Raw genomic sequence first — 26,902 nt, forward strand, 5'->3', positions numbered from 1 at the left:
ATCATTATTTATACAAGGTGGTCAAAACAATAAGAGCACGTAAAGGTTGGAATAAATTCATTTTCTGGAGAACGGGTAATTTTGGAGAAAAATTCCGAGACAGGTCGATTTTTATTTTTAATTTACGACTTTTTGGTACATACACTATACTAGTAACGTCATCCATCTACTCGTGATGACGTAATCGATGATTTTTTAAAATAAGAATAGGGGTCGTGTGATAGCTTATTTGAAAGGATATTCAATTCTCTATTCAGTAATATAAACATTAACATAATTATTTATACAGGGTGGCCAAAGCAATAAGAGCACGTAAAGGTTGGAATAAATTCATTTTCTCGAGAACGGACAACTTTGGAGATAAATCCCGAAACAAGTAAATTTTTATTTGTAATTTATGACTTTTTAGCACAGACATCATACTAGTGACGTCATCCCTATAGTCGTGATGACAAAATCGATAATTTTTTTAAATGAGAATAGGGGTCGTGTGCTAGCTCATTTGAAAGGATATTCAATTCTCTCTTTAGCAGTATGAACATTAACATAATTATTTATACAGGGTGGTCAAAACAATAAGAGCACGTTAAGGTTGGAATAAATTTATTTTCTCGAGAACAGGTTCATTTTTATATTTAAATTGTGATTATCTGGCACATATATCATACTGCTAACGTCATGCATATGGGCGTGATGGCGTAATCGATGATTTTTTTTTAATAAAAATAGCGGTCGTGTTATAGTTCATTTGAAAGGTTATTCAATTATCTATAAATACAAATTGTTAAAACAGACAAATAAAAATTGTTTTTCGCTTAATTTAAATGTTCAAACTGCCAAGAAGTAGGTGGGTAACAGTGGGGTTCATCATTGTCCGAGTTTTTACATAATTATCTTTTTTTTTTTCATAACAATACTACGTTATTTTGGCACTATTATCGAAAATATCGCACCTTTTTTATATGCGAATCTCATATTTTTTCATATTTCATATTTGCTTATGTCACATAACCGTGTTCGAGAAATAAAAGATATCTTACTCTTATCTAAACATAATTTATTAAAATAGAAACAGGAACAAATAAACCTATTAACAAACAAACAAAGAAACAAAAATGAACTACTAAAGTAAATGCTCAAATTGCGAACCATTTGCCTCTTGACAATATGCAAGACGGTGTTGAAACTCTTGCAAAACATTATTGAGTGTATCAGCGTTAATTAAATTAATTTCGGTCCTAATTCTCTCTTTAAGTTCATTAACATTATTATGTAGGTCTGTCAACGTAAACTTTTGACTTAAGGTATCCCCATAAGAAAAAATCTAGTGGGGACAGATCAGGAGATCTAGCTGGCCACTCTAAAAATCCTCGTCTGCCAATCCATCTATTAGGAAAAACTTGGTTTAGGTATTCACGTACACGTCGTGCGTAATGCGGTGGTGCCCCATCTTGCTGGTACCATAGCGAGTTGTCCGGTAGATGAGGATTTTGCTGATCTGGGTATAGAGCCGCAAGTGCTGGAATTATTTGCTGTTGGAGTAATTCCAAATACTTATCGCCGTTCAAACAACCGCCGATAAAAAATGGACCCACAATTTTATTACCAACTATTCCCGCCCACACGTTGACTGTCTCTGGATACTGGGTGTGCCCTTCTACCGCCCAGTGAGGGTTCTCTTGTGCCCAGTACCTACAGTTCTGCCTATTTACTATACCCGTTAAGGTGAAGGTGGCCTCGTCTGAGAAAACACATTTCCTTAGGAAATGCGGATCACGATTACATCGATCCATCATTATTTCACAAAATTCTTGTCTTCGATCGAAATCATCTTCATTAAGTTCATGTATCACTTGCACTTTGTATGGGTGCCACTTATTCTGTTTGAGAGACTTTAAAACGGAGGTTTGACATATGGATTGTTCCAATGCCACTTGACGGGTAGGTTTATGAGGATTTTCTTGTAGTGATAATAAAACATCCAATTGTTGATCTCGCGTTAGGCCTGGACGGCCGTGCGTATATTTATCACCGACATTGCCAAAATTTCTAAATTTCGCCTCGAGTTTGTGTACCCGAGTACACTACTCAGTTTGTGTACGGGTCCTATCTCCATGACCTATCATCATTAAAATTTCTATGCGTTGCTTTTCGCTTAAGCGGGCCATCATGTCGACAACTATTTAAAACACAGTTATTTATTTTAAAGTCGAATTAGTGCAGTTTAGTCTTAATACAATATAATGTGTTTACCTACTATAAGATAAAAACCAAAAAAAAAAGAATTTTAAAGACTATTTACAGGAAGCGGCCGAACGAAAATTTGAAACATAAGTATTTTAGTATTGTTATGTGACATAACTGACATAAGAAAAATATGACATTCGTATACAAAAAGATGTGATCTTTTCGATAATAGTGTCCAAATAAGGTATAGATCAAACCAAACCCTTATTTCGGTGTGTCACAGTTTATGGGAGTATCTCTAACGCATTAAGTTGGAAGTGACAGAAAAAAAGTACCTCCGTGATTATTATGCCTAGAACTTGGAAAATTATGTATTCGTCGACGAGTAGTTGCATATTAAACTTCTATTGATGAATGTACCTATCATTGGTTGACGTTTAGAATAAGCTAAATAGATAACCAATCAATGATACCAATAAAGACATTTTGTTCCAAAGTACTCGATCGTGTTCACAGTGTCAACGGGTAAAATGACAAGTGTCATTCTAGGTTAGTATTTTTCGACATTGTATAGTGAAAATTTAATTTTATATTATTTATTCATTTTTTCATTAAAATATTTTAATATTCTGGTAATAAATATTTATAACTATATAAATATAAATATTCTGACAACTGTCAGATTTAACTAAAATGTCATGCATTCTTGACAATCTTAAAATCCTATATGACGTCAAAATTAATGACGAATTGAAATAAGGGTTTGGTTTGAACTTTATGACCATTAAAAAAATATAATAACGTCAAGACTCGAACAGTGACGACTTCATCAAAAATGGTTTCACCAAAAAATATGCAACTGAAAAATAATCGGCTTTTTATCCATATCGCAAATAAAAGCGTTTATCCAATAACTTTTACAATTTTAACTATTTAGAATGGGAAATAAGCCACAATATTATTAAAAAATGATTTTTATTAACGTTTCGACGCCCAAATCGGGTGCCGTTGTCAAAATACAAAATACTATTATTTTGTATTTTGACAACGGCACCCGATTTGGGCGTCGAAACGTTAATAAAAATCATTTTTTAATAATATTGTGGCTTATTTCCCATTCTAAATAGTTAAAATTGTAAAAATGCCACAAGAAAATAGCTTCAGAACAACAATAACTTTTACGTTCTCATTGACTCATTTTTGCGTTAATTATTTTAATTCAAAAATAATTTTTCTGGCCAACATGTATAAATAATAATTATGTTAATGTTTATATTATTCAATTGACAATTAAATATCCTTTCAAATGAGCTAGCACACGACGGCTATTCTCATTTAAAAAATGTCGATTACGTCATCACGCCCAGATGAATGACGTCACTAGTATGATGTACCAGCCAAAAAATTAAAATTTAAAAACAAAAATTGACATATGTTAGGATTTGTCTCCAAATTGGCTGATTCTCGAGAAAATGAATTTATTTCAACCTTTACGTGCTCTTATTGCTTTGACCACCCTGTATAAAAAATTATATTAATGTTTATAGTACTGAATAGAAAATTTAATATCCTTTCAAATGCGCTAGCACACGACCCCTATTCTCATTAAAAGAAATCATCGATTACGTATTCACGCCTAGCTGGATGACGTCACTAGTATGATGCACCTGCCAAAAAATCATAATTCAAAAATAAAAATTTAACTGTTTCGGGATTTATCTCCAAAATTGCTCATTCTCGAGAAAATGAATTTATTCCAACCTTTACGTGCTCTTATTGTTTTGACCACCCTGTATGAACCATTATGTTAATGTTTATAGTACTGAATAGAGAATTGAAGATCCTTTCAAATGAGCTATCATACGACCCCTATTCTCATTTAAAAAAATAATCGATTACGTAATTACGAGTAGATGGATGACGTCACTAGTATGACGTATGTACTAAAAATTCGTAAATTAAAAATAAAAATCGATCTATTTCGGGATTTATGTCCAAAGTTTTCCATTCTCCAGGAAATGAATTTATTCCAACCTTTACGTGCTCTTATTGTTTTGACCACCCTGTATAAATAAATATATTAATGTTTATATTATTGAATAGAGAATTGAATATCCTTTCAAATGAGCTACCACACGATCCCTATTCTCATTAAAAAAATCATCGATGACGTCATCGCGCCCAGATGTGTGACGTCACTAGTATGTTATATATGCCAAAAAGTCGTAATTTAAAAATAAAAATCGACCTGTCTCGGGATTTATCTCCAAACTTACCCATTCTCGAGAAAATGAATTTATTCCAACCTTTACGTTCTCTTATTGCTTTGGCCACCCTGTATAAATAATTATGTTATTGTTTATATTACTGAATAGACAATTGAATATCCATCCAAATGAGCTATCACACGACCCCTATTCTTATTTAAAAAAATTATCGATTACGTCATCACGAGTAGATGGATGACGTCACTAGTATGATGTATGCACTAAAAAGTCGTAAATTAAAAATAAAAATCGACTTGTCTCGGGATTTATCTCCAAAATTATCCGTTCTCCAGAAAATGAATTTATTCCAACCTTTACGTGCTCTTATTGTTTTGACCACCCTGTAGAAATAATTATGTTAATGTTTATATTACTAAATAGAGAATTGAATATCCTTTCAAATAAGCTATCGCACGACCCCTATTCTCATTTAAAAAAATCATCGATTACGTCATCACGAGTAGATGGATGACGTTACTAGTATAGTGTATGTACCAAAAAGTCGTAAATTAAAAATTAAAAACGACCTGTCTCGGAATTTATCTAAAAAAACCCCGTTCTCCAGAAAATGAATTTATTCCAACGTTTACGTGCTCTTATTTTTTTGACCACCCTGTAGAAATAATTATGTTAATGTTTATATTACTAAATAGAGAATTGAATATCCTTTCAAATAAGCTATCGCACGACCCCTATTCTCATTTAAAAAAATCATCGATTACGTCATCACGAGGAGATGGATGACGTCGCTAGTATAATGTATGTACCAAAAAGTCGTGAATTAAAAATAAAAATCGACTTGTCTCGGGATTTATCTCCAAAGTTACCCATTCTCGAGAAAATGAATTTATTCCAACCTTTACGTGCTCTTAGTGTTTTGACCACCCTGTATAAATAATTATGTTAATGTTTATATTACTGAATAGAGAATTGAATATCCTTTCAAATAAGCTATCACACGACCCCTATTCTCATTTAAAAAAATCATCGATTACGTCATCACGAGGAGATGGATGACGTCACTGGTATAATGTATGTACGAAAAAGTCGTAAATTAAAAATAAAAATCGACCTGTCTCGGGATTTATCTCCAAAGTTACCCATTCTCGAGAAAATGAATTTATTCCAACCTTTACGTGCTCACTGTATATACTATACATTTATTATTTATTTACAAATTTATAATATGTTATGAAAATATTTATTGAAATATATTAGTGTTAACGTTGTAAATGAATGTTGAATAAAAAAGTCCATTTTCCAGAATTTCCCGATTTTTCCGGTGAATGAAAATTAGCTAGTCGTTATTATTGCGTCCAGTTACCCCAATTTAAAAAAAATGAAGACTCTACGTTCTCTGGAAGCGGAGTTATTGTAAAATTTTTCAAGTGCTCCAATTTGAACTTTCAATAACAAAATCTCGAAGCGCGAAAGCGGAATCAGATATCCTTCCCCCATCACACGGTCCCAGTTAAGTCAGCTCGAGTACCTTCATTTTAAAGGGTTATTACTCATTTTAAATAGAAGATATATTGTAGTTATTAATTGCAATGTAAAATATAGATGTCTATTATGATTTTTTGCAAATTTCGACTCTTAATATTTATAAACAATACATATATGATTTTTCAAAAAAAAAGTATAACTTGGGTATTATTGGTCATAGAAAGTTTATTTTTAGTTTTTAATGTTTGTTTTTTACCACTTTTCTGATACAAATAATTATAATTATTTGTCGTGAAAAATAACAAAGTTATTCTAAATGTTTATAAGGAAGAAACTCGCTATTTATTAAACGACTTGTTTAAGAACATTTAAATAACAAATGTATCATTTTTTTTTAATTTCTTAGTAGTTTGAGTCTTTAAAAACTCATTTCACTTTCCTAAAAAGCTCTGAAAATACTCCTTGGGCAACAATAGATGTTTAAACATTCAATGTTTTGGATAAACAATTAACGTAACTCGTAAACTAACAAAACGATCTTCTTGATACTCTGCACTCTAATAAAGGCACATAATATCCTCATAATTAAGGTACAATATGTTCCTTAGGGCATATTTAGTAAAAGTTATAAACATTTACAAAATAGTGCAAAAATGTGGTTTTTTGCAATTATCTCGGTTAATTATTTATCAATTTTAACTAATCAAAATTAGAATTAATCTTTTTTTTATGATACACAACTTTCATAATACAACTTTTGCTGTAAACATGATACAAAAAATGCTACAGGCAAAAAACATAATTTTCTGACTTTAGATTTTGTTTATAAAAAACTGAGGTTGATTTGCGAGTACCTCTGTATGTATTTTTAATTAACTATGTCCCCCCTACGATTTAGCACCTTCAAATACCTGTATTGATTTTTACCCTGAAATCGCTCATTTTTATTTATCTGCCCTGGCGTAATGAGCACAGAAGAAAAACAAGGAATGTCACATTTTATACATATTGAGATAAACACCAATAAAGGTTTAATTCTTATATCTAAAAACTACTTAGGAGATTCTTAGCATAATTCTGGCAATTATTAGTCTATATTTTTAATATAATATTAATCTATATTAACTTGTTAATTTAATAACGCACCAAAAAACTGCTAACATTCCATATTTTTGTCCAGTGGCGTGCGGAAAATCCTGGTCCTTCGCCTGGATAGAAATTTATAAAAAATTTATATAGACTGATCTTTCTGGTTATTGTTCTGAATCGATAGTCTAGTCGATAGTACTCAGTTTTTGATACCACAAGGGGAGAAAAGCCAAAATTCATGAATAAGTGACATTCCTTGTTTTTCCCCTGTACTCTTCATATACTATCTCCAGTTTTTGGTAGAAGCTTTCCTTTGTATGTTGCTCTTGTCCTTCTGTTGGGCAGTGAATGTCTATCATTGTTAGGTTGAAGAAGTGGGTGCAAATTCTCAACTTGCATATCCTTTCACTGACTGCCTGGAAGTCTGTGATTCTTAAAATCATTATCCACCACAAATGCGACTCCACATTCTTTGCTTCCTTGTTCCTTCCCACTATATAGAATTGTGTGCGTTTTAGTGTCCCTGACATCTTTTTCCAGCCATCTTGTCTCCTGAAGAGCAGTAATCATGAATTTATATCTTTTTAGTTCTTGCAGAAGTGCGGTTTGAGCTCCTGGTCTATTTAGCGTCCTCACATTCCAGTTTCCAAATGCATAGTCCATGTTTCGTAGCTTGAGTCGTTTCCGAAAGTTCCGTCCTGTATTTTGAGGCAAATGTTCAGGTTTCGCAACATTGTGTTTTTTCCGGGAGTGGGTTGTCAGCCCACTGCCCTACCTTCCTCCTTTATCCGGGCTTAGGACCGGCAGTGGTGACTCCTGAGCTACTCGATCCACCCATTTGTCACCACAGGCGGAGTTCCTCATTAGTTATACTTCGTCTAAATCTGTTCTTTTTCACGCATCGAAACATACAGAAGAACAAAAATAAGAAAAACTCATGTTTTTCACAAAAAAAAAAAAATTTATACCTTTTACAAAGGATTTCTTTCCAATTTTAAAAACTCATGTGTTACCGCGGAATTTTCTCCTCTTCCACTCCAGAAACAGCCACATTACCGCAATCATATTTCTCAGTGATCTCCCCGATCATATCACGCAACATTCTTTGATAAGTTTACTGATGATCAAAAGAAGGCAATACAAAAGAAATCGGACGATACCTCCTTAACCCTTTGGGTAGTAGAGCTAACCTTGAAGACTTAGGGTCGATTTCTTATACCTGCGTTAATCTATGGTTCAGTTGAACCGGGTTCACGGGTGATCTCCGGTTCTGTTTGGAATGCATTTCTCATTGCGCGTTCATGTCAGTGCTCGTTCTACAGCTTTCGAGAAATGCCAATAGATGGCAAAATGTAAAAAACTGTCGCCATTTTGAACTACCTTTTTTATGCTGTTTTTGAATAAAGTTAAATTTAAGTATTTATAGTCAAATAGTCATTTTAATAATTATAAATAAATATTATAAAAACACAAATAATGTTATCGTTTATCGTTAGGCTTAATATAATAAAATAGGATATATTTATATTATGACAGCATTTCGTGTTAATACAACGCATGCGTAGTCCATGAAATCATCTGAACTGAGTTCTGAAATCTTTGAACGGCCGAATTCCACCGTTCAAGCATCGTTCAAGTTTAAACTGCCATCGGTTGAACGGGAATTGAGAAAGACGATTTTGACTTTAAACTGACGTTAAAAGACTTCGGAAATACCTATAAATAAAGCAAAGTGTTCATATCGTCAAAAATTTACGCTTTCTCCATACGTTCCACGCTCCAGGCACTTAATCGACTTAGGCCGCTATTATATTAGGCAACTGGTGACGCCACCAAGTTGCTCCACCAGTGACTCATGACGTCACGGGGCATTTAAGTAAATGAGACCTATTAGACTACGGCAACTGGTTGCGCCACCAGAAATTGTTGTCGATCTGGTGGCCGAACCAGTCCACCAGCCGGGTAACCGGGTCTGGTGGCGCCACCAAGCCGGGGCATTATGTTATATGGACCCTATTAGACTGAGCAACTGGTGTCGGCCACCACTAGTTCATTTGTATTGTAATCGAGTGCTTCGTATTTCTTTTCTATTAACTTCTATATTTTCTATTAACAAGCGTATATTTTTCTAAAACCTTTTTTGTTGATTTATAAATATGCTATATTAAAAAGTTCTTCTCGCAGATTTAGCCGTTAATTGTTTATTCATTGTTTAAACAATAAAAGCTCTTTTTATATTTTAGAAATATCGGTGAATTCATCACTTTACCTTGATCAAAAATGTTTCTACTTTGTTTTTGATTATGCTGAATCCGAATGTGACGTTAATTGGAAAATTTAAAAAAAATTGAGCTTTTATATATAGGTACAGTATATCTGCGTAACTTGGAACCATATGGGAAACTTTTTTCTTATCAATTTTACGAAAAAAAAATTCTTTATAAAATGCTCTGCATAGTCTATGTTATAAGAGGTATGTCAAAAAGATTGTATGTAAAGTACCTTTAGATTTCACAACATCGAAAATTGTTATTATGAAAAGTTGTTAAGAATTAAAAAACTATGTTTTGGGACGCATTAATTTTATTACATCATTCTAATTGAAAAAAATGCATTTTTTTACATTACGGATACCCAACATCATTTTATTACAAATATCTATAAGTATTTTATTAATAATTTTACGAAAAAAGTTATTTTTTACAAAAAACTTTATATGGTCTAAAATCTAAGACGCAATCATAATATATAAACTTTTATCAATTCTATACGAGGGATGTTAAAAAATATGAATTTCGTCCAAGAGTAAAGTACCTTTACAGTTCACAATATTTGAATTAGAAGAATGTAATTGCATATTCAAACATAGCTTTTAATTCCGAACCACTTTTTATAAAACATTTTTCGATATTGTTTAATAGAAGGATACTTTACTCTTGAGCGAAATTCATCTTTTTTGACATACCTCGTATAAAATTCACAAAATTTGAATCTGATGGTTGCATCTTATATTTTATACTATTAAGGGCATTTTATGAAGAATAACTTTTTTTCGTAAAATTGATAACAAACAAGTTTCCAATTTCATTTGATTATTTTTCCAATTCCAATTCATCTTATTATTTTTGCTGGTGGCTATTCTCGGCCACCAGTTGCCCGTGCTCACAATTTGGTGGGCCCAGTAGTTGCGCCACTAGTTGTGCTACCAGTTACCTAGACTAACAGAGCCCTAGATTGTATACTTATGGCGCTAGGAGCCTTCCGTGACTTGAGGGTTACAGCATCTTCGGCTAGTTTATCACGAGAGAAACTTACACCCTAAACGTCCCTCTACACGCTCTCTATCATCCAGATAGAAGGAGATCGAGGACGACTTCAAGCTTTCTGTCTAGCGGCATCTCGAACAAAGGGTATGCATTGAAGTGGCTAACACCGCTTTTTTAACTTTTTCCCAAATGTTCTCGTTCATTTTGTTAACCAGCTTCTTCCAGTGTTACCTCCTCTCGGTTCACAGTTTAATCACAATAAGTTTTTAATTAAATATCTTTTAGGAATATATTTTTAACATTTTTCAATATATTTTAATATTCCTATTAGGTTGAAAACTTTGACTTTCAGTTGTCAGATGTCGCTAGACACCTACTCCATAAACGTCAGTTGCAATGCGGGGATAAACTCTCGGAGTTTCGTCACTTGGGGCAGAGAGCAGCAAACCTATGCCTCTCTGATGATGACTCCAATTAGAGTCGAAAATCGTCGATTTAGAGTGCTGGTTTGCGCTATCTGTTCTAAGTGAAAAATAAGACAGTTTTGCCTTCGCAATTGTAAGTTTTTGAATTCCCTCTTATCTTCTTCGCTTCAGCATCCATCTGGCTTGCAATTTTTAAGAGCCATGGAAATATTACTAGGAAAATGGCCCAATAAGTTTTCAATTAAATATCTTTTGGGAATATTTTTAATATTTTAATATTCCTATAGGTTGAAAACTTTGACTTTTTGTCGCTTCTCTTCTAAAACCTTCTACTTCTTTTCTTATACGCTCCTCAAATATACCCCAGCCCCAGTCTATCTGATATTCTCGTTTTCTCCGCGACGAACTGGTTGCAGGCCATCTTGGCGACCCCGATCCGATCTATCCACTGCGAAGCCAATAAAACGGTGATTGATGCCAGGCAGTTGTCAAGCACAAGGACGGCATATCCTCTTATGTATCCAGCGGTTACCAGCGTCACACAGGTACCGTCGATGTTCGGTCAGGAATTGCCTCTAACAAACGTTGGCTCCAGGCTTGTGCCCTCAGATTTAGAGTCCCATCCATTCCATCAATTCCAAATTCCCAATTTTATAAAATACCTACTTACATAACCTAACCAAACTTTAGTAAACAACAACCACACGAATGCCATACCTATACCTAGTCCATCGAATAATCCTATCTCTCAAGCAAGGCGGCTGCCTCTTTTTAGTTTTTGATTCCCATGTTTAGTTTTATCTTTATCTATTAGGTTAGACAAATCATTTGTTGGATTTGTCCTGAGCTTGAGAAACTAAGCGCCAAAAAAAGGAATATAAATATTTTTGTTTCAACTTATTTTAATCAAAGTGTGTGTTTTATTTTCAGTTGTGCTGTAAGTGGATGGGGTCAAACAGGATTTACAGTATTCGACGCCCCAACTAACCCACAAAAACAGGCTTTTGTTACTATTGTACCCTACGCAACGTGCAGAGCATCATTTGCTATGGCAAATCTTTTAGGTACAAACGTGGACGTTTATTTAGACCCAAACGGAGAAATATGTGCAGGAGGTGTCAGCATGGTAGATGCATGCACGGTAAGTTAATATTTTTATAGTTGAGTATCAAAAGTGTAGACACTAAATTCAAGGAAATGGTGATGATAATACTTATGAGTTAATAGTCACTAAAGTCTTTAGAATGTATCTTTTTCGGAGTCGTTCCAAAAGTGATTATTAACTAGTCAGATGGAATTTTGCCTAAATCATATATGTATGAGGTTGAACAAATACGTGAGATGTTTAGGCTCAACTATTTTAAGAACTTCTGTTCAAGGTCCCAAGCTATTACTAGCATATGCAGATGACATTGATCTCATTGGAGACTCCATCCTATCCATAAAAGACATTTTTGTCAAGGTGGAAGGAGCAACAAGTAAAGTAGGGCTGAAGATTAATGAAGAGAAGATGAAATATATGTGTATAAATAGAACCACACGAAGAGACAGGATAGGACAAAATGTGACGTCAACACCTTCAATTTCAAAAGAGTACAACGTTTTAAGCAGATGTTGCAGATATGCCTGGATATTACCCAGGGCAACATATCTGCAACATCTTTAAACTTTTATTTCAACATGTAACATAACATAATTGTTTACATTTAAAGGGTTTTTACCCAATATACAGGGTGTAACAAAAATACAGGTCATAAATTTATTCACATATTCTGGGACCAAAAATAGTTCGATTGAACCTAACCTACCTTAGTACAAATGTGCACAAAAAAAATTACAGGCCTTTGAAGTTACAAAATGAAAATAAATTTTTCCCAATATATCGAAAACTATTAGAGCTTATTTATTGAAAATGGACATGTGGTATTATTATGGCAGTAGTATCTTAAGAAAAAATTATAGTGGAATTTGGAAACCACTCAAAAATTTTATGGGGGTTTTGTTCATTTAAACCCCCCCAAACTGTTGTATACGTTCCAATTTAATTATTATTATAGTACCATTAGTTAAACACAATGTTTTAAAAACTTTTTTGCCTCCTAGTACTTTTTCGAAAAATAAGTTTTTATCGAGATATTTTGAATATTTGTCAAATCCACCACATATTTGTATATGGTTAAGTACGATTATGGACACTTGGTAATAATATGATTATTTCATTCATAGGAGATTCTGACCAATAGAAAGCTACAGAAATGCAAATTAAGGTGATAATTTTTGATAATATCCCGTCGTTAAGTATATTACGTCAGATGCCCTTCGTTGCTACGAAAAAATACATTCAGTGACATTAATGACAATTAATGTTTTAAAAATTATAAAAGTGATAACTTTCAATCGTCAAATATTTATAAAAACTGTGTGTTTAATGGTACTAATTTGTACTTACATAAATAAATTACAATAAAGTTTTGGTTTTGAACAGTTTTATTCATGAAATAATCGCAACAAATTGCACTCGATCTCTGAAATTAATATAGAATTTTTGCTCTCGTGACACTTTGACATAATTTCACTCGCCTTCGGCTCGTGAAATTAAAACTGTCAAAGTGTCACTCGGGAAAAATTCAATAATTTCAGAGCTCTTGCGCAATTACTACTGAAAATTTATTTATGATTTACATTTTTAGGTATATTTTGAACCATATTAAAAAAATCTCGATAAACGGTGCCTTATCGAAAAAATACAAAGAGGCAAAAAAAGTTTTAAAAAACTGTGTTTAACTAATGGTACCGCAGTAATAGTTTAATTGGAACGTACACAAACATGTGGGGGGTTTAAACGCACAAAACCCCCATAAATTTTGTATGTAAACGTATTAAAAAAGAAGCCACATCTCGATAAAAACTGCCTTATCGAAAAAATACTAGGAGGCAAAAAAGTTTTAAAAATATTGAATTTAACTAATGGTACCACAATAATAAATTAATTGATACTTACACAAAAGTTTGGGGGGGGGTTTAAGGGAGCAAAACCCCATAAAATTTTTTTAGGGATGCACAAATGTCACTATAATTTTTCTCCTCTAAGAGGTTCCTGCTATAAGAATGCCACATGCCTATTTTCAATAAAAAATCTCTAATAGTTTTCAATATATTCGAGAAAATCGATTTTAATTTTGTAATTTCAAAGGGCTGTAACTTTTTTATGTGCATATTTGTACTAAGGTAAGTTAGGTTCATTCCAACTATTTTTGATCCCAGAATATTTACATTAATTTATGACCTGTATTTTTGTTACACCCTGTATTTTGGTGTCTCAGGCATGCTATCTTTTTGGCTTTTAGAAACACTGATGATGGATTTCTTAATCCGAAAACGTTTTGTCTTAATGTGACCCTTTTTTAGGGTATTTTAAAATATACCTTTTACAACAAATCTAGTATTTTTGTGATTTATGGTATCCAGCCAGCTACAGGAAGTTTATTTTCCTCGTGGATTTTTTAAAATACCTATATCTCAAAAACTATCAGTACCCGCATTGTACCGACTTTAATTTTCCATGCTGTCATGCTATATATCAGAATTGCGAATTGCAGAAATAAATACAATTTATATTTTTTTACAGCAAGATGGCGGTTCACCTTTGGTGTGCCCTTCTACAACAGGAGTTCATACAATAGCTGGATTAGTTATATGGGGTAAAAATTGCGGCCAGGCAGGAGTTTACGGAGTATATGTGAGCGTTTCCAATTACACCGCTTGGATTCAAAGTCAGATGACAACACCAGTTGGTTGATTCAAGGGAACACACGAGTTGATTCAATTCAATACAATTAGAATAGTTTTACTGTATATATTAGATTAATATTTTTATAGATATTTCGATTATACGACTACATATTCCAAAAATTTTTTATTAATAATTTTACCAAAAAAGCTACCCTTCATAATAAGCTCTGCATGGTCTAAAACCTAAGATGCAACCAAGATGCAACTATCAGTTATAAAATTTTATTAATATTGTACGATGATTGTACAAAAATGCCGTAGAAGAAGAAGATGTAAAAATATGAATTTCGCTCAAGAGTAAAGTACTTCACATTTCACAATTTCAGAAATTGTTATTATGAAAAGTTGTTTGGAATTAAAAGCCGTTTTAATATGCAATTACATCCTCATTGAAAAGAAAAATTCAAATTACCGCTACCCAACATGAATAGAATAGAAATATGCTTTATTGTCATGCAAAATTTAACAATTTTAGAGACAAAGCTTACAAGAGTCATAAATAAAAACAATAACAAATACAATTTACTAAAATTATATAAATCGTCAATATGAATTAAAAATAATGATGTGAAACAAAAAACAATAACAATATAGTGCAAAATTTAAAAAATTTGCAAATTGCATAATCTACCTTAAGAAATTTGAGTTAAGTTAAGCTGCTGCATATGACACTCACATATACTTAGATTAAAATTCTACTTATATATAAGAATACTGTAATTTCTTAGTTATTGGTTACGAAACTCTGCTACTGAATATGGTCTTTCAGATAGATAGGCTTTTGTCATTTTACGTAACTTGGAGAAAGATTTTGCAGATTTAAGTTGTAGAGGGAGATGGTTGTATAGTTTTTTTTTGTAGAATATAATATAGATTTCTTTACTAACTTAGTGGACGGGATCTGTAAATAGATGTCAAAGGTAGAATTTCTGGTGGAATGGTTATGACTAGGTCTTGCTGGAAAGACATGTAGATGTTTATGAATCATGTAAACAGTTTCTAAAATATATAAAGGAGGTAGTGTTAGAATCCTGTGATCTTTGAAGTAGCTTCTGCAATGTGTTGTTCTTCTGGAGCCAAACAAATATCTTTTTGCTCCTTTTTGTAATTTAAAAATAACATTGGATTGGGCAGCTGTACCAGAACCCCCAAAAAGAAGACCATATCGAAGATGCGACTCGAACAAAGAAAAATATGTTATTTTGGAAGAGGCTAAATTGATTTCCTTTGAAACAGATCTTATTGCCTAGCAAGCTGAGGATAGTTCTTGCTTAACCCATCGATATGAAGGGACTATTTAAGGTTGCTGTCTAAAAAAATACCAAGAAACTTTACAGAATCAACGATACTGATCTGGTTGTTATGAGGGGGTAAGGGTTGAAGAGCTCCTTTACAGGATAATGCTACTGTTTTATTTACGCTAAAAGAGAGTAAATTAGAATCGGGCCAGAATTTTATTCTGAGTAGATCAGAAGTTATAGTTGCATGAAGATTTGCGATATTTGAGTTGCTCCAAGTAATACTGGTATCATCAGCAAAAAGAAAAAGGTTTCCATCGATATTTAAACTAGTAATGTCATTAATAAAGATAAGGAAAAGTAGAGGACCCAATACTGAACCTTGTTTGTGGTACCCCGCATACAATATTTTTGAGCCTACAGTCTGTATCATTTGCTCTAACCAGTTGTTTCCTATTATCCAAGTAAGATTGAAGCCAATTCAAAGACATACCTCGAATTTCATAGAAATTTAGGTCTTTTATCAAAATGTCGTAATCTACACAATTAAAAGCTTTGGCTTAATCACAAAAAACAGGGGCAGTGTGCAGAATATTGTTTAGTGCTTGATAAATCTCATGTAGTACCGAAAACATGGCATCTGTGGTACATTTATTTTTTAAAAGGCTGAACTGATTTTGTTATAAAATGTTGTTTTCAACGAGAAAGGACATAAGTCGGGCTTTTATGAGTCTCTCAATAATTTTGGAGAGTAACGGTAGAAATGCAATAGATCTATAGTTGCAGGCACTACATTTTTCACCACCCATATGAAGAGGAATAATGGTGGCTGTCTTTAGGCACTCTGGAACTTTACCTTTCTCAAAATAATCATTAATTAGAGAGATGAGTACTCCCAACATATTTTCTGAGAGATTTGAGAACATTTTTATGGATAGTCCATCGGCACTACAGGAAGATTTGCTTTTGATACTATTGATTGTTTGGATCAGTTCAGATTTATCAACCGGTCTTTTAAAGATTAAATTCGAGACCTTTCCTGAATTAGGGAGATAGGAAATGGAATCTTGTTGTGACAAAATAGTTAATGTTATATTTTTACTCACATTAACAAGATCCCAAAACAAAACAATAAAACAATAACAAAAGAAAACATTTAAACAATGAGCAGCTGACCGTTGCAAATCAAAACACACGTCTGAACGGTTCCACGGTCAAAGACTAACTCATTTTTATTTATTACAAATATGCTAACTTTTTCAATTCGCAATAGATGGCGTTGCAATCGCAAAAACACAATCAGAAGTCAGCAAAGTATCACAAATCAACAAACTAACTTTTATGATACTGAATATAGTTTTTCTACGGCCGTGCTAAAAGAGCCACTTTCACGCACGCATTTCGTTTGCACGGCAGTTGCACTTTTCCGCACGGCGTGCGTGAAAGTAAATTTTCCCGCACGGCGTGCGGGAAAGTAAAATACCTTGTAATATGGCATTATAATATATTATAATACATGCAATAAACTAATATTTAGATATTATTTACTAATTTATTTCAAATTTATCTTATTGTGTTCACGTTTTAATGAAATTAGCGCGAAAATTCGATGAAATAAAACTATTTTTTCTACAACCACTATTCAAAGTGCACTTTTCTGCACGGTTTTATGTTAGCAAACTTGATATTTTCTCACAGTATAAGATATTTGACATTAGTGTGCAGAAAAGTGACGTTTCTGTGCCGCAAAGTGACGTTTCTGTGCCGCAAAGTTCTTTTCTGCACAGTTGACTACCTCATTCTGAGTAACGTTATATTCTGTTTACATCCGTGGAATACCGCATTCTGAGTAACGTTATATTCTGTTTACATCCGTGGTTAAACTTTAGAGAAATATATAACCTATAAGACAATTATTATATTTAACTATAGCATAGAAACTAAATTATGGATATTACAACTGTTTTATTTTACAATTTTATTCTTATTAAACATTTTATAATTATCAAATAACCAATAAGGATTTAGCAACCTGTGCAAGAGACGTCGAATGAAGTAGGTTTTGTGTAAATCCGTGACTGCATAAATATAATGTAAATAATGTGTAATAATTGTTTAAATTTAAACAAATTAAGGCAGTGCATTAATTTTTTAACTGATTTCTGTGCAATTTATTTAGGTATAAGGAATTTAAATTGATTAGTAGGTATTAATTAAATACAGTTTAAAATTTATCACATAGGTACCTATCATAATTAATCGTCGTTTGGAAATTGTGATTTTTATTTTTAGGAAAAACTGTGCTTGTAGAAAAAGTATAGTGTGAAACACGTGCAGAAAGGTAATTTCTCACTCGTTTGAATTGCGGCACTCGCTTGCGCTCGTACCGCAACTTTTCAAACTCGTGAGAAATTAGTACCTTTCTGCACTTGTTGCACAATATACTATTTTCTACAACCACTATTCAAAGTGCACTTTTCTGCACGGTTTTATGTTAGCAAACTTGATATTTTCTCACAGTATAAGATATTTGACATTAGTGTGCAGAAATGTGACGTTTCTGTGCCGCAAAGTGACGTTTCCGTGCCGCAAAGTTCTTTTCTGCACAGTTGACTACCTCATTCTGAGTAACGTTATATTCTGTTTACATCCGTGGACTACCGCATTCTGAGTAACGTTATATTCTGTTTACATCCGTGGTTAAACTTTAGACAAATATATAGGTAACCTATAAGACAATTATTATATTTAACTATAGCATAGAAACTAAATTATGGATGTTACAACTGTTTTATTTTACAATTTTATTCTTATTAAACATTTTATAATTATCAAATAACCAATAAGGATATAGCAACCGGTGCAAGAGACGTCGAATGAAGTAGGTTTTGTGTAAATCCGTGACTGAATAAATTAATGTCAATAATGTGTAATAATTGTTTAAATTTAAACAAATTAAGGCAGTGCATTAATTTTTTGTCTGATTTCTGTGCAATTTATTTAGGTATAAGGATTTTAAATTGATTAGTAAGTATTAATTAAATACAGTTTAAAATTTATCACATAGGTACCTATTATAATTAATCGTCGTTTGGAAATTGTGATTTTTATTTTTTGTAAAAACTGTGCTTGTAGAAAAAGTATAGTGTGAAACACGTGCAGAAAGGTAATTTCTCACTCGTTTGAATTGCGGCACTCGCTTGCGCTCGTACCGCAACTTTTCAAACTCGTGAGAAATTAGTACCTTTCTGCACTTGTTGCACAATATACTATTGACATAATGTTTAAAAGTCAGATCAGTAGAAAATTACAACGGTTTTGAATCGTCGTTGGAAGTTTGGTTTTGACAACCTTGTCAAATAATTAATTTGTGTATTTTCACTTCTAAATAAAAATTGATATAACTCTATTTTTTGTGGCTTTTTTCCAAACGTACGGCCCTAGAAAAAATATTGTTTCTAACTCATGCGGAAAGTGTCTTCTCCGCACTCGACTGCTTGCCCGAACTCCGCTATCGCGTCGTTCGGGTCAACGGCAGTCTCGTGCGTGAAAGTATCACTTTCCGCACTAGTTAGGAAAATAACTATTTCGGACTCGCGACTTTTCCCCAACACGACTCTACCTTATCGGCAGAGTCTACAAGAAGTGTACGGTAAATTGAAACGAGAGCTTAATTTCCCGACTCTGCACCCCCCACTACTGTTTATATGTGCACGTATTTAACTAATGGCGGGAAGTTTGAAAATGGCCATGACCAAAACCAAAACCAGAGCAATCTAACCTCACATTTAAAAGTGTTTTGTATAAGTGTTTGAACTATTTTAATTTTGTCAAATTTACATTTTATATTAATAAAAGGTACCCTTAGAATTTGAGGAACAATTATTTAGTGATGATGAAAGAATAATATATTTTTTAAGTAACGCTTGAACCTGTACCAACTATACGAGAACGAAAAAATTTATGGAAGAATTTGATGATATATAACAAATTTTTTAATTTTTATTAAGTTTCCATAAAAATACTGTGAGATAATTTATACAAGAGCTGGTTCCTGGTTTCCATTAAATAATTCTTCAGTAAGTATAAGTAACCTTCCTCTCATGGAAATACAGACATGTTATGATACTTTTTTGCTTGATATTTGTATCTAATGGATTTTTTTTTAGGTACGATGAGCCTAATATCACAGATCAAGTTTTAATAACTTTAAAAACTTATATTAGGAGTTGTTTTATTTATTGTATGGTTTTGGTGGTATACCTACACAAAACAACTACTGAAAGATTAATAAAACCCATGAAGTACTGGCAGATAATGTAGTTGTTGATATTGATAGAGAATATGTTAACACAGAAGATATTCCATTTATGAGTACTAATCTATAAACATGCTATAAAATACTATAAAATTTAGCATTTATAATAAATATTTAAACCTTTGTTTTATTGTTTAGTTTATATTCTTAATAAACTTTATGTTGAACATCTCTTGAATTGAATATTCTAATTTTCAATCAGAAATATATCCTTACAACAAATTCTAAACTGATCCACAATGTCTGAAGCATGGTTTGTTTATGAAAATTTATTGTTTTCACTGTATTCGTTCAGTCAACCGTTCTCTCTAGTTCTTTCTCTTTTGCATCCAACATTTTTTGTCTGCTCTCCTGACCTGTCTGTAACAGATTAATCTCTTCTGTTCTATGTAATCTTATATTTGAGTTCATTCCCATTCGTTTCTTAATCTCTATGTTATTTATTGTATTTCTTCTTGTTACTCTGCAGCTTCTCCTTAGGAATTCCATCTCTATTGCTCTTATTTTGTTTTTGGTTTTCTTATTTATTGTCCAATTTTCACATCTGTAAAGGTCAGGAAAGGTCAATAAGTGTTTAAAATGAGATACTAACTAAGATGTTTCTGAAAGTAGTTGCAGAAATATAAGTAGTTATTAAAAACAAATAAACCGTCTTTATTTATTATAATATGGGTAACTTATTCATAAATACAAACAAGGGAATAATTATATTATTATATATAATAATATGTGTTATATCTCACAAGTCATTTTTAGGGAGAATGTAACTTACACCGTTTGACTTCTGAGGCATCCATATGTTTCTTTTTTGTTTGTTCAGTTGTTCCTTTGTTTGATATAATGAAACCTGAATACTTTTATTTGTCTCTTCCCTACTATATGTGCACGAATGGCAGGAAGTTTGAAATATAATGTTAGCAATAGTGTATTAAATTTCTGCTGATTTTATTCCTATTATACAACATACTTTGGTAAAACAAACTCTGTATATTTTTTGTTCTTGCAGAATTAATTATACAGACTCACTAATTTAATTTTTTAATAATAATTTTTATTTAGAAAGCAGTAAAAAATTTGTACTGAGGTAGGTAAATATTCTATTTTTCAGTAGTAGGTACCTAATGTTACAATGTAGTGTTTACGGTGTTACAATGTAGTGTTTAGCGATTTTATTTTTAAGCGGTGATAGTTCAACAGTAACGGTATTTTGTCTAATTGGATGGTCGAATTTGTTTGTTTTTTCAAATACAGGGCGTTGAAATTTCCAAAAATTTAGCTTTTTTTTAATATCTCTTTAACACATTAGCATTAGAATATTTGAATGTTTGGTAAACATGACGTATGGATTGAATGGCTACTAAACGTATAAGGACCGTGTAATAATCTATTTAGTGACATATAGATACGTGATATGTCGTTTATAATTTAAAGAAAAATTTCAGTATGTCACCTCTCCTGTATTTAATTAAAAGAACCTCTCGACTTTTGTTTATATCTTATATCTTCTACAACATAATATGTGTTGTAGTAACCGTACAATCAGTATTTCCGTACTGGTACGGAACCGTACAAAAAATTTCAGTATGTCACCTCTCCTGTATTTAATTAAAAGAACCTCTCGACTTTAGTTTATATCTTATATCTTCTACAACATAACGTGTTGTAGTAACCGTACAATCCATAAATAATGCTTACTAAATTTCATTCGAATATTTTAATGTGTTTAAGATACTAAAAAGTCTAATTTACGCCAACTTCTAAGCCTCATTTTTAGGTATAAGAGAGGAAGTTTAGGGAAATGTGATATAAATACAAGATACATGTAGTATTATTTTAATTTGTTAATATTTTTAATTTTTATTTAAGTAGTACACACATTGTACTACCAATATTAAATAGGTAGGTACATGAATTCAGCCATTTCTGTATTTAATATTGGATCCATAGAAAAAAGTGTTGTGTGATTGGGTCTCAGACTTTTAATTTTCAACGACATCACTTCCTGTTTCATAAATAAATAGCAAATGTCTAATGTTGGTAGATGACTTGAAATTTTGGACAGTTATACCTACAGCCTAAAAGACCAAGCCCTGTTTGCAGCATGACTACAAAGTTGGTGCAATCAAAACAAACTCACTTGAATGTAAAAAATGCTGTTTTATAAGTTTTATTTGTAAAATCAATAGAATCGAAACAAGCCATACTATTAATAGACCAGGAAGGATCTGTTTTTAGGTGGATGTGAGAGGTGGCATTCGGATTTTTGCGGATAAAGTTAGGTGATAACTTCGTTAATAATAATTGACTTATGCTCCTTCTCAAATATGCCCGGAACATTAATAAAAAAAAATAAAATATTTAAAAATTTCAAAAAATTTCGTATTTTTTTCTACTTTATTTGCTTATAACTTTAAAACGATTCATTTTGGAACAAATTCGTATAGGAATAAAACAAAGATAATTAAATTTTCTATATACGATTAGTTAAAAATGTCTTAATTTATCACCCTTACTGCAAAATAGCAATAAATATAAAATAAGGGGGCAAAACAAGCCTGTGTTCTTATTCATTGTTTTTCCATCACTTGGGTTACACTTGGAACCATCCTAATTCGCTTAGAAAATTTTTGTAATGTGCTAAAACAGTCCACCAAATTTCATTAAAATTGACTTACTAGATTTTTCATAAAAAATTTTGCAATCTAAACTTTTTTTTAAATTAAATTTTTTTTAAAATACTGCACAACAAAAACTGGAACATACAAAGATTTTGTCAATTTTTTTTATATATAAACATTATTTTTTTGGGTACCTAACAGTTGATCCGGATGTCGATACGATTGTTATAAACAAAGAACTTGAGGAATTACATAACATCGATTTTTTCGCAAATGTTCTTTTTAAGCAACAACAAAAGAGAACAAAATTAAGCAGAGAGAACAAATTTAAGAACAAAATTTTAAGCAAAAAATGTTCTTACAAGTTTTTTCGTAGGATGCATAGTTTTCGAGATAAACGCGGTGGAACTTTCAAAAAATCGAAAAATTGCAATTTGTGAATGCGAATAACTTATGATTAAAAAATAAAATAGCAATTCTGCTGACAGCATTTGAAAGTTTAAGTCAAATTATACCGATTTTAATTATTTACATTGCTAATAATTATTTTTTTTATTATTAAACAAAGCTATTTGTTTATAAGCCAAACAATTGTTTATAATTTTAAAACATTGCTGAGGCCCCTTAAATAATCCGATTTTAATTCTGTAAAGTGTATTAGATAGGTAGAGCATCTCTTTATATGTAAAAAAATAGCCAACTTCTAAGCGACTTTTACCACTTATAACTACCCTCGTCCGCCATTCTCGTTTCCGCCTCCGGGGATATTACTTAGTTATGTCATGGTCTACTTATTGCCAAATTTTGGTGCACTATCTCAATCACGAACGTCGCAAAAACCCCTTACATTTTTTTTATATTCACCCCTTTGTCGGCCACGCAGCGTTGCGCCCCTAGAGATTTTACTTAGGTACGTCATAACCTACTTATTCCCAAATTTTGGTGTACTATCTCGATCATGAGCGTCATAAAAAAATAATAAAAACCGCGTGACCCCTTATAACTACCCTCGGCCCCCACTCTGGTTTCGGCCGTTGGTGAAAGTCATGTACACAACTAATTCAACATATCCCCGTATAGTTTTTCCATATTACTTATCACGCACAAAATCCGCTCCCAGCTCTTAGACACAAGAAGATTCTTGTCTCTTAGACTATATAGGTAATTTATGTTTTGAATCCTAACTTATGTTGTAATTTAACTGTTAATAAGGTCATCCCGTATTTTAAATAAATAAAACAATTTTGACACAATTCATCATTATTTACAGTACAGATGATCTTGAGTTGCACTGCTGTTTGATATTATCAAGGAAGGTTTATTTTCCAACATATTTTTTGTTTCGGATCGCTCTGAATCAGAAATTTTGACGATAGTGCTTGATGGTAACTTCTTCTTTTTTGTGGAAAAAAATCGTAATTGGGGTTCAATATATCTCTTTTTTGTATTGTCCTTAATGACAAAATTAGTGTCACAATCCGTTTTTTGTAGTTTTGTCAAGTTTTCAACGATATTTAAATGATAGTGAATTTTTTCCAATGTCGTATCATCAAAATTACTATAATTATAATTTTGCAATTTTGAAAATACCAGGTTAATCTTGTTATTTAATTTTTTTTCCATAGATTCGTCAGATTTTTCTAGAACATTATAAAAAAGTTCTACACTAGCATCATCTTTATTTTGTGGCTTTTCTGTTATATTTGTGTTACTCTGACTGTGAAGCATTATGTAATGGATATGCTTGCAAATTAGCATAGATTTACTTGAATCAGGGCATGTGCAGAAATATATATGTCGGCATATGTTACAGGAGGAACAAACATCTAAACAACAGTTTAATTCTTGCTTCTGTTTCACAAAATAAACTTCTCCTGATTCTTTAATTAGTTTCCAGCCATCCTCATCCGAAGACAGTGTATAATTTTTTAACTTTTGGGCTTCTCTATGTCTTTTAAAAATTTCAGTTGTCGATTTAGTAGTTTTTCCCTTGACCAATTTTATAATTCGTTCCCTACTTTTGTCTCTTAAAAATTGTAAAATAATATTTAGACCTTTATCAAGGCGTCTTATGGTTTTTCTGTCTGCATATACATATTTCAAAATTTTATGCATTGCTTCGACATGCATATTTGTATTAATTAATGCGTGTTTTCGGAAGCAGTATGCCCATTTTCTAAAATTTGATACATAATTGTTTTTAAAATATGTTCCAAAATCTTTAGTGTCCTCATCATTTAACAGCAATGTAATTGTATTGAATAGACATTTTTCGAACTCCTCTTCTGTGATATCTTGCTGTAGAATTTTAAGAGTTTTTTTCACTTCTTTTTGTTTTTCCAAACCTTTAACTTTGTTAATATTACTTTGCCATGCACGGTCCACATGCCAGGAACAGTAAATATGTTGACTATTTCCAGTAATACCCATTACTGACAGCCATGCATTAAAATATGCTTCTGCCAAATCGGACATAAATATTTTTGGATGAAATTCACCTAAAAATTGGGTAAATTATAAATATAAAATGAATAAATTTGTAATTTAATTACTTACCAACTTCAGCTTTTATATGTTGAAAAAATAATCGATATATGTTAACATCTTTTCTATTAGAAAACATGAAGGCTACTGGAAAACCCTGTTTAAATTCATCTAACACCATCAGTGTTGTCAATTCAAAATCGTAAGAATTCAAGCCGTGCGTTCCATCAATTGTTAAAGTATTGCTTCCAAATTTGCTTAACATGGTTTTTTGAAATTAATTTACAATTATGAGACAAAAATCTTGTTGCTTCAATAATGCGTCCTCTGTGCCTTGTTTTTTATAGAATAATATCGGGTTTTCATCAGGTGGTTTTGACGTATTTTCTTGTACCCACAAATCCAAGGAAACTGCATCATTTTCATGTCTTTTACCATCTTGAAATTCAAGACCAAAACTTCTTTTAATATTGCTCACGTCTGACATGGTAAGCAAATCTATTCTTTTTAAGTGTTCTCCAATGTTATCATAAACACTTTGTACAATTCTGAAAAACACAACATTTTATTTCTGCTATTGATGAATTAATAAACAAATAAAATTCATGGCAATTAGATCATCTTATAATATTAAAATATATTTCCTTACTTTTTAGGTGGAATTCCAACAACCAATTTAGAAGCAACTTTACCTCTTTCTTGCTTTGGTAGTCTAATTTTGCCAACCTCAATTTCGTGCCCATAGTGAGTTTTTTGGAAATTCACTGTTACTTTATCATTGTCACGGACAACTTTTATTTGGCTAGTGCACGAATAATTCAAATGAAATAACCCTTGAGGCTTACAATTACGCTTGTATTGCTTATCTGCTTGCTTTCCATCATGACCTGCAAAGAAAAAATTTGAAGTGATAAATAATTATAAGTAATATAGTTCCTACTCGTCTAATATGAAGTTATCGTAGCTAAGTATTATCTTACCTGTTTTGCTACGATTGCAATTGAAGTATGTAATATTATCTTGCTTGTATTTAGATACAACATAGAAACTGCACGTTGTTTCTTCAACTGATTGTTTCCAAATAGTAAATTCTTAAAGAAAAAAGATATTTAATCAGAAAATCTCCATTATTATATATTTTTAATTATACTTAAATACTTTATGAAGTACATAAAAATAATCTGTTAATATAATAAAATATATTCGACTAATTAAATATTAAAATAAAACTTACCATCCATATTTCTAAAATTAATTGTTTGACTTTCAAACTTTAAATTGTGAACATTTTCCAGATGATTTATTAAAAATATTCCTTGCTTAAAGGAATTATCACAATCAAGTTCCAAACACTTAAAACCCCATACATTTTTAGGATAAGATGTAGGTTCAACCTGTTCACAATGAATTTCTTTGACGTGTCTATTTAAAGTAAATTTTCTTGAAAAGATTTTATCACAATATTTACATATTACAGGCATTTTAAAAAAAAAATAATTCACCAGCGAATCACGAAACATGCAAACTATGAAAACATAAGAATTCAAATTCAAATAAAGTTAGGTTAAGTCCAAATACATAAAACGTCAAACTGTTCCTAAAGCATAGTTGGTGGGGGGTGCCGAGTCGGGAAAATAAGCTCTCGTTAAATTGAAGCTGTAATAATTACAAAGAAAGAAATATGTAATGTCTTTGTACTAACTTTATTATAACGCTCAAAAAATTACGGGATCTGGATTTCGATGCATATTTTTTTTATAATTCTCGTATCA

General features: G+C 31.9%; 2 protein-coding genes and 1 long non-coding RNA gene across 4 annotated transcripts in view; 2 read left to right on the plus strand and 1 right to left on the minus strand.

Moving 5' to 3' along the window:
- The window catches only part of LOC126889481 (zinc finger protein 808-like), a 235,214-nt gene extending 220,629 nt beyond the window's left edge, over window positions 1–14,585 (plus strand). For both annotated transcript variants that reach the window (XM_050657810.1, XM_050657811.1), the window contains exons 5-6: window positions 11,611–11,821; window positions 14,309–14,585. In XM_050657810.1, the coding sequence (XP_050513767.1) occupies window positions 11,611–11,821; window positions 14,309–14,479 (382 nt within the window). In that variant the 3' untranslated portion in view covers window positions 14,480–14,585. The remainder of the gene's footprint in view (window positions 1–11,610; window positions 11,822–14,308) is intronic.
- LOC126889480 (methyl farnesoate epoxidase-like) overlaps window positions 1–26,902 on the minus strand; it is a 243,605-nt gene that overhangs the window by 147,772 nt on the left and 68,931 nt on the right. The window lies entirely within an intron of this gene.
- LOC126889487 (uncharacterized) lies at window positions 19,379–20,152 on the plus strand. The gene is made up of 2 exons (XR_007700043.1): window positions 19,379–19,789; window positions 19,880–20,152. It is a non-coding gene; the product is annotated as an uncharacterized LOC126889487 (long non-coding RNA).

Source organism: Diabrotica virgifera, chromosome 8 (genome assembly GCF_917563875.1).
Source record: "Diabrotica virgifera virgifera chromosome 8, PGI_DIABVI_V3a".
NCBI classification, from domain to species: Eukaryota; Metazoa; Arthropoda; class Insecta; order Coleoptera; family Chrysomelidae; genus Diabrotica; species Diabrotica virgifera.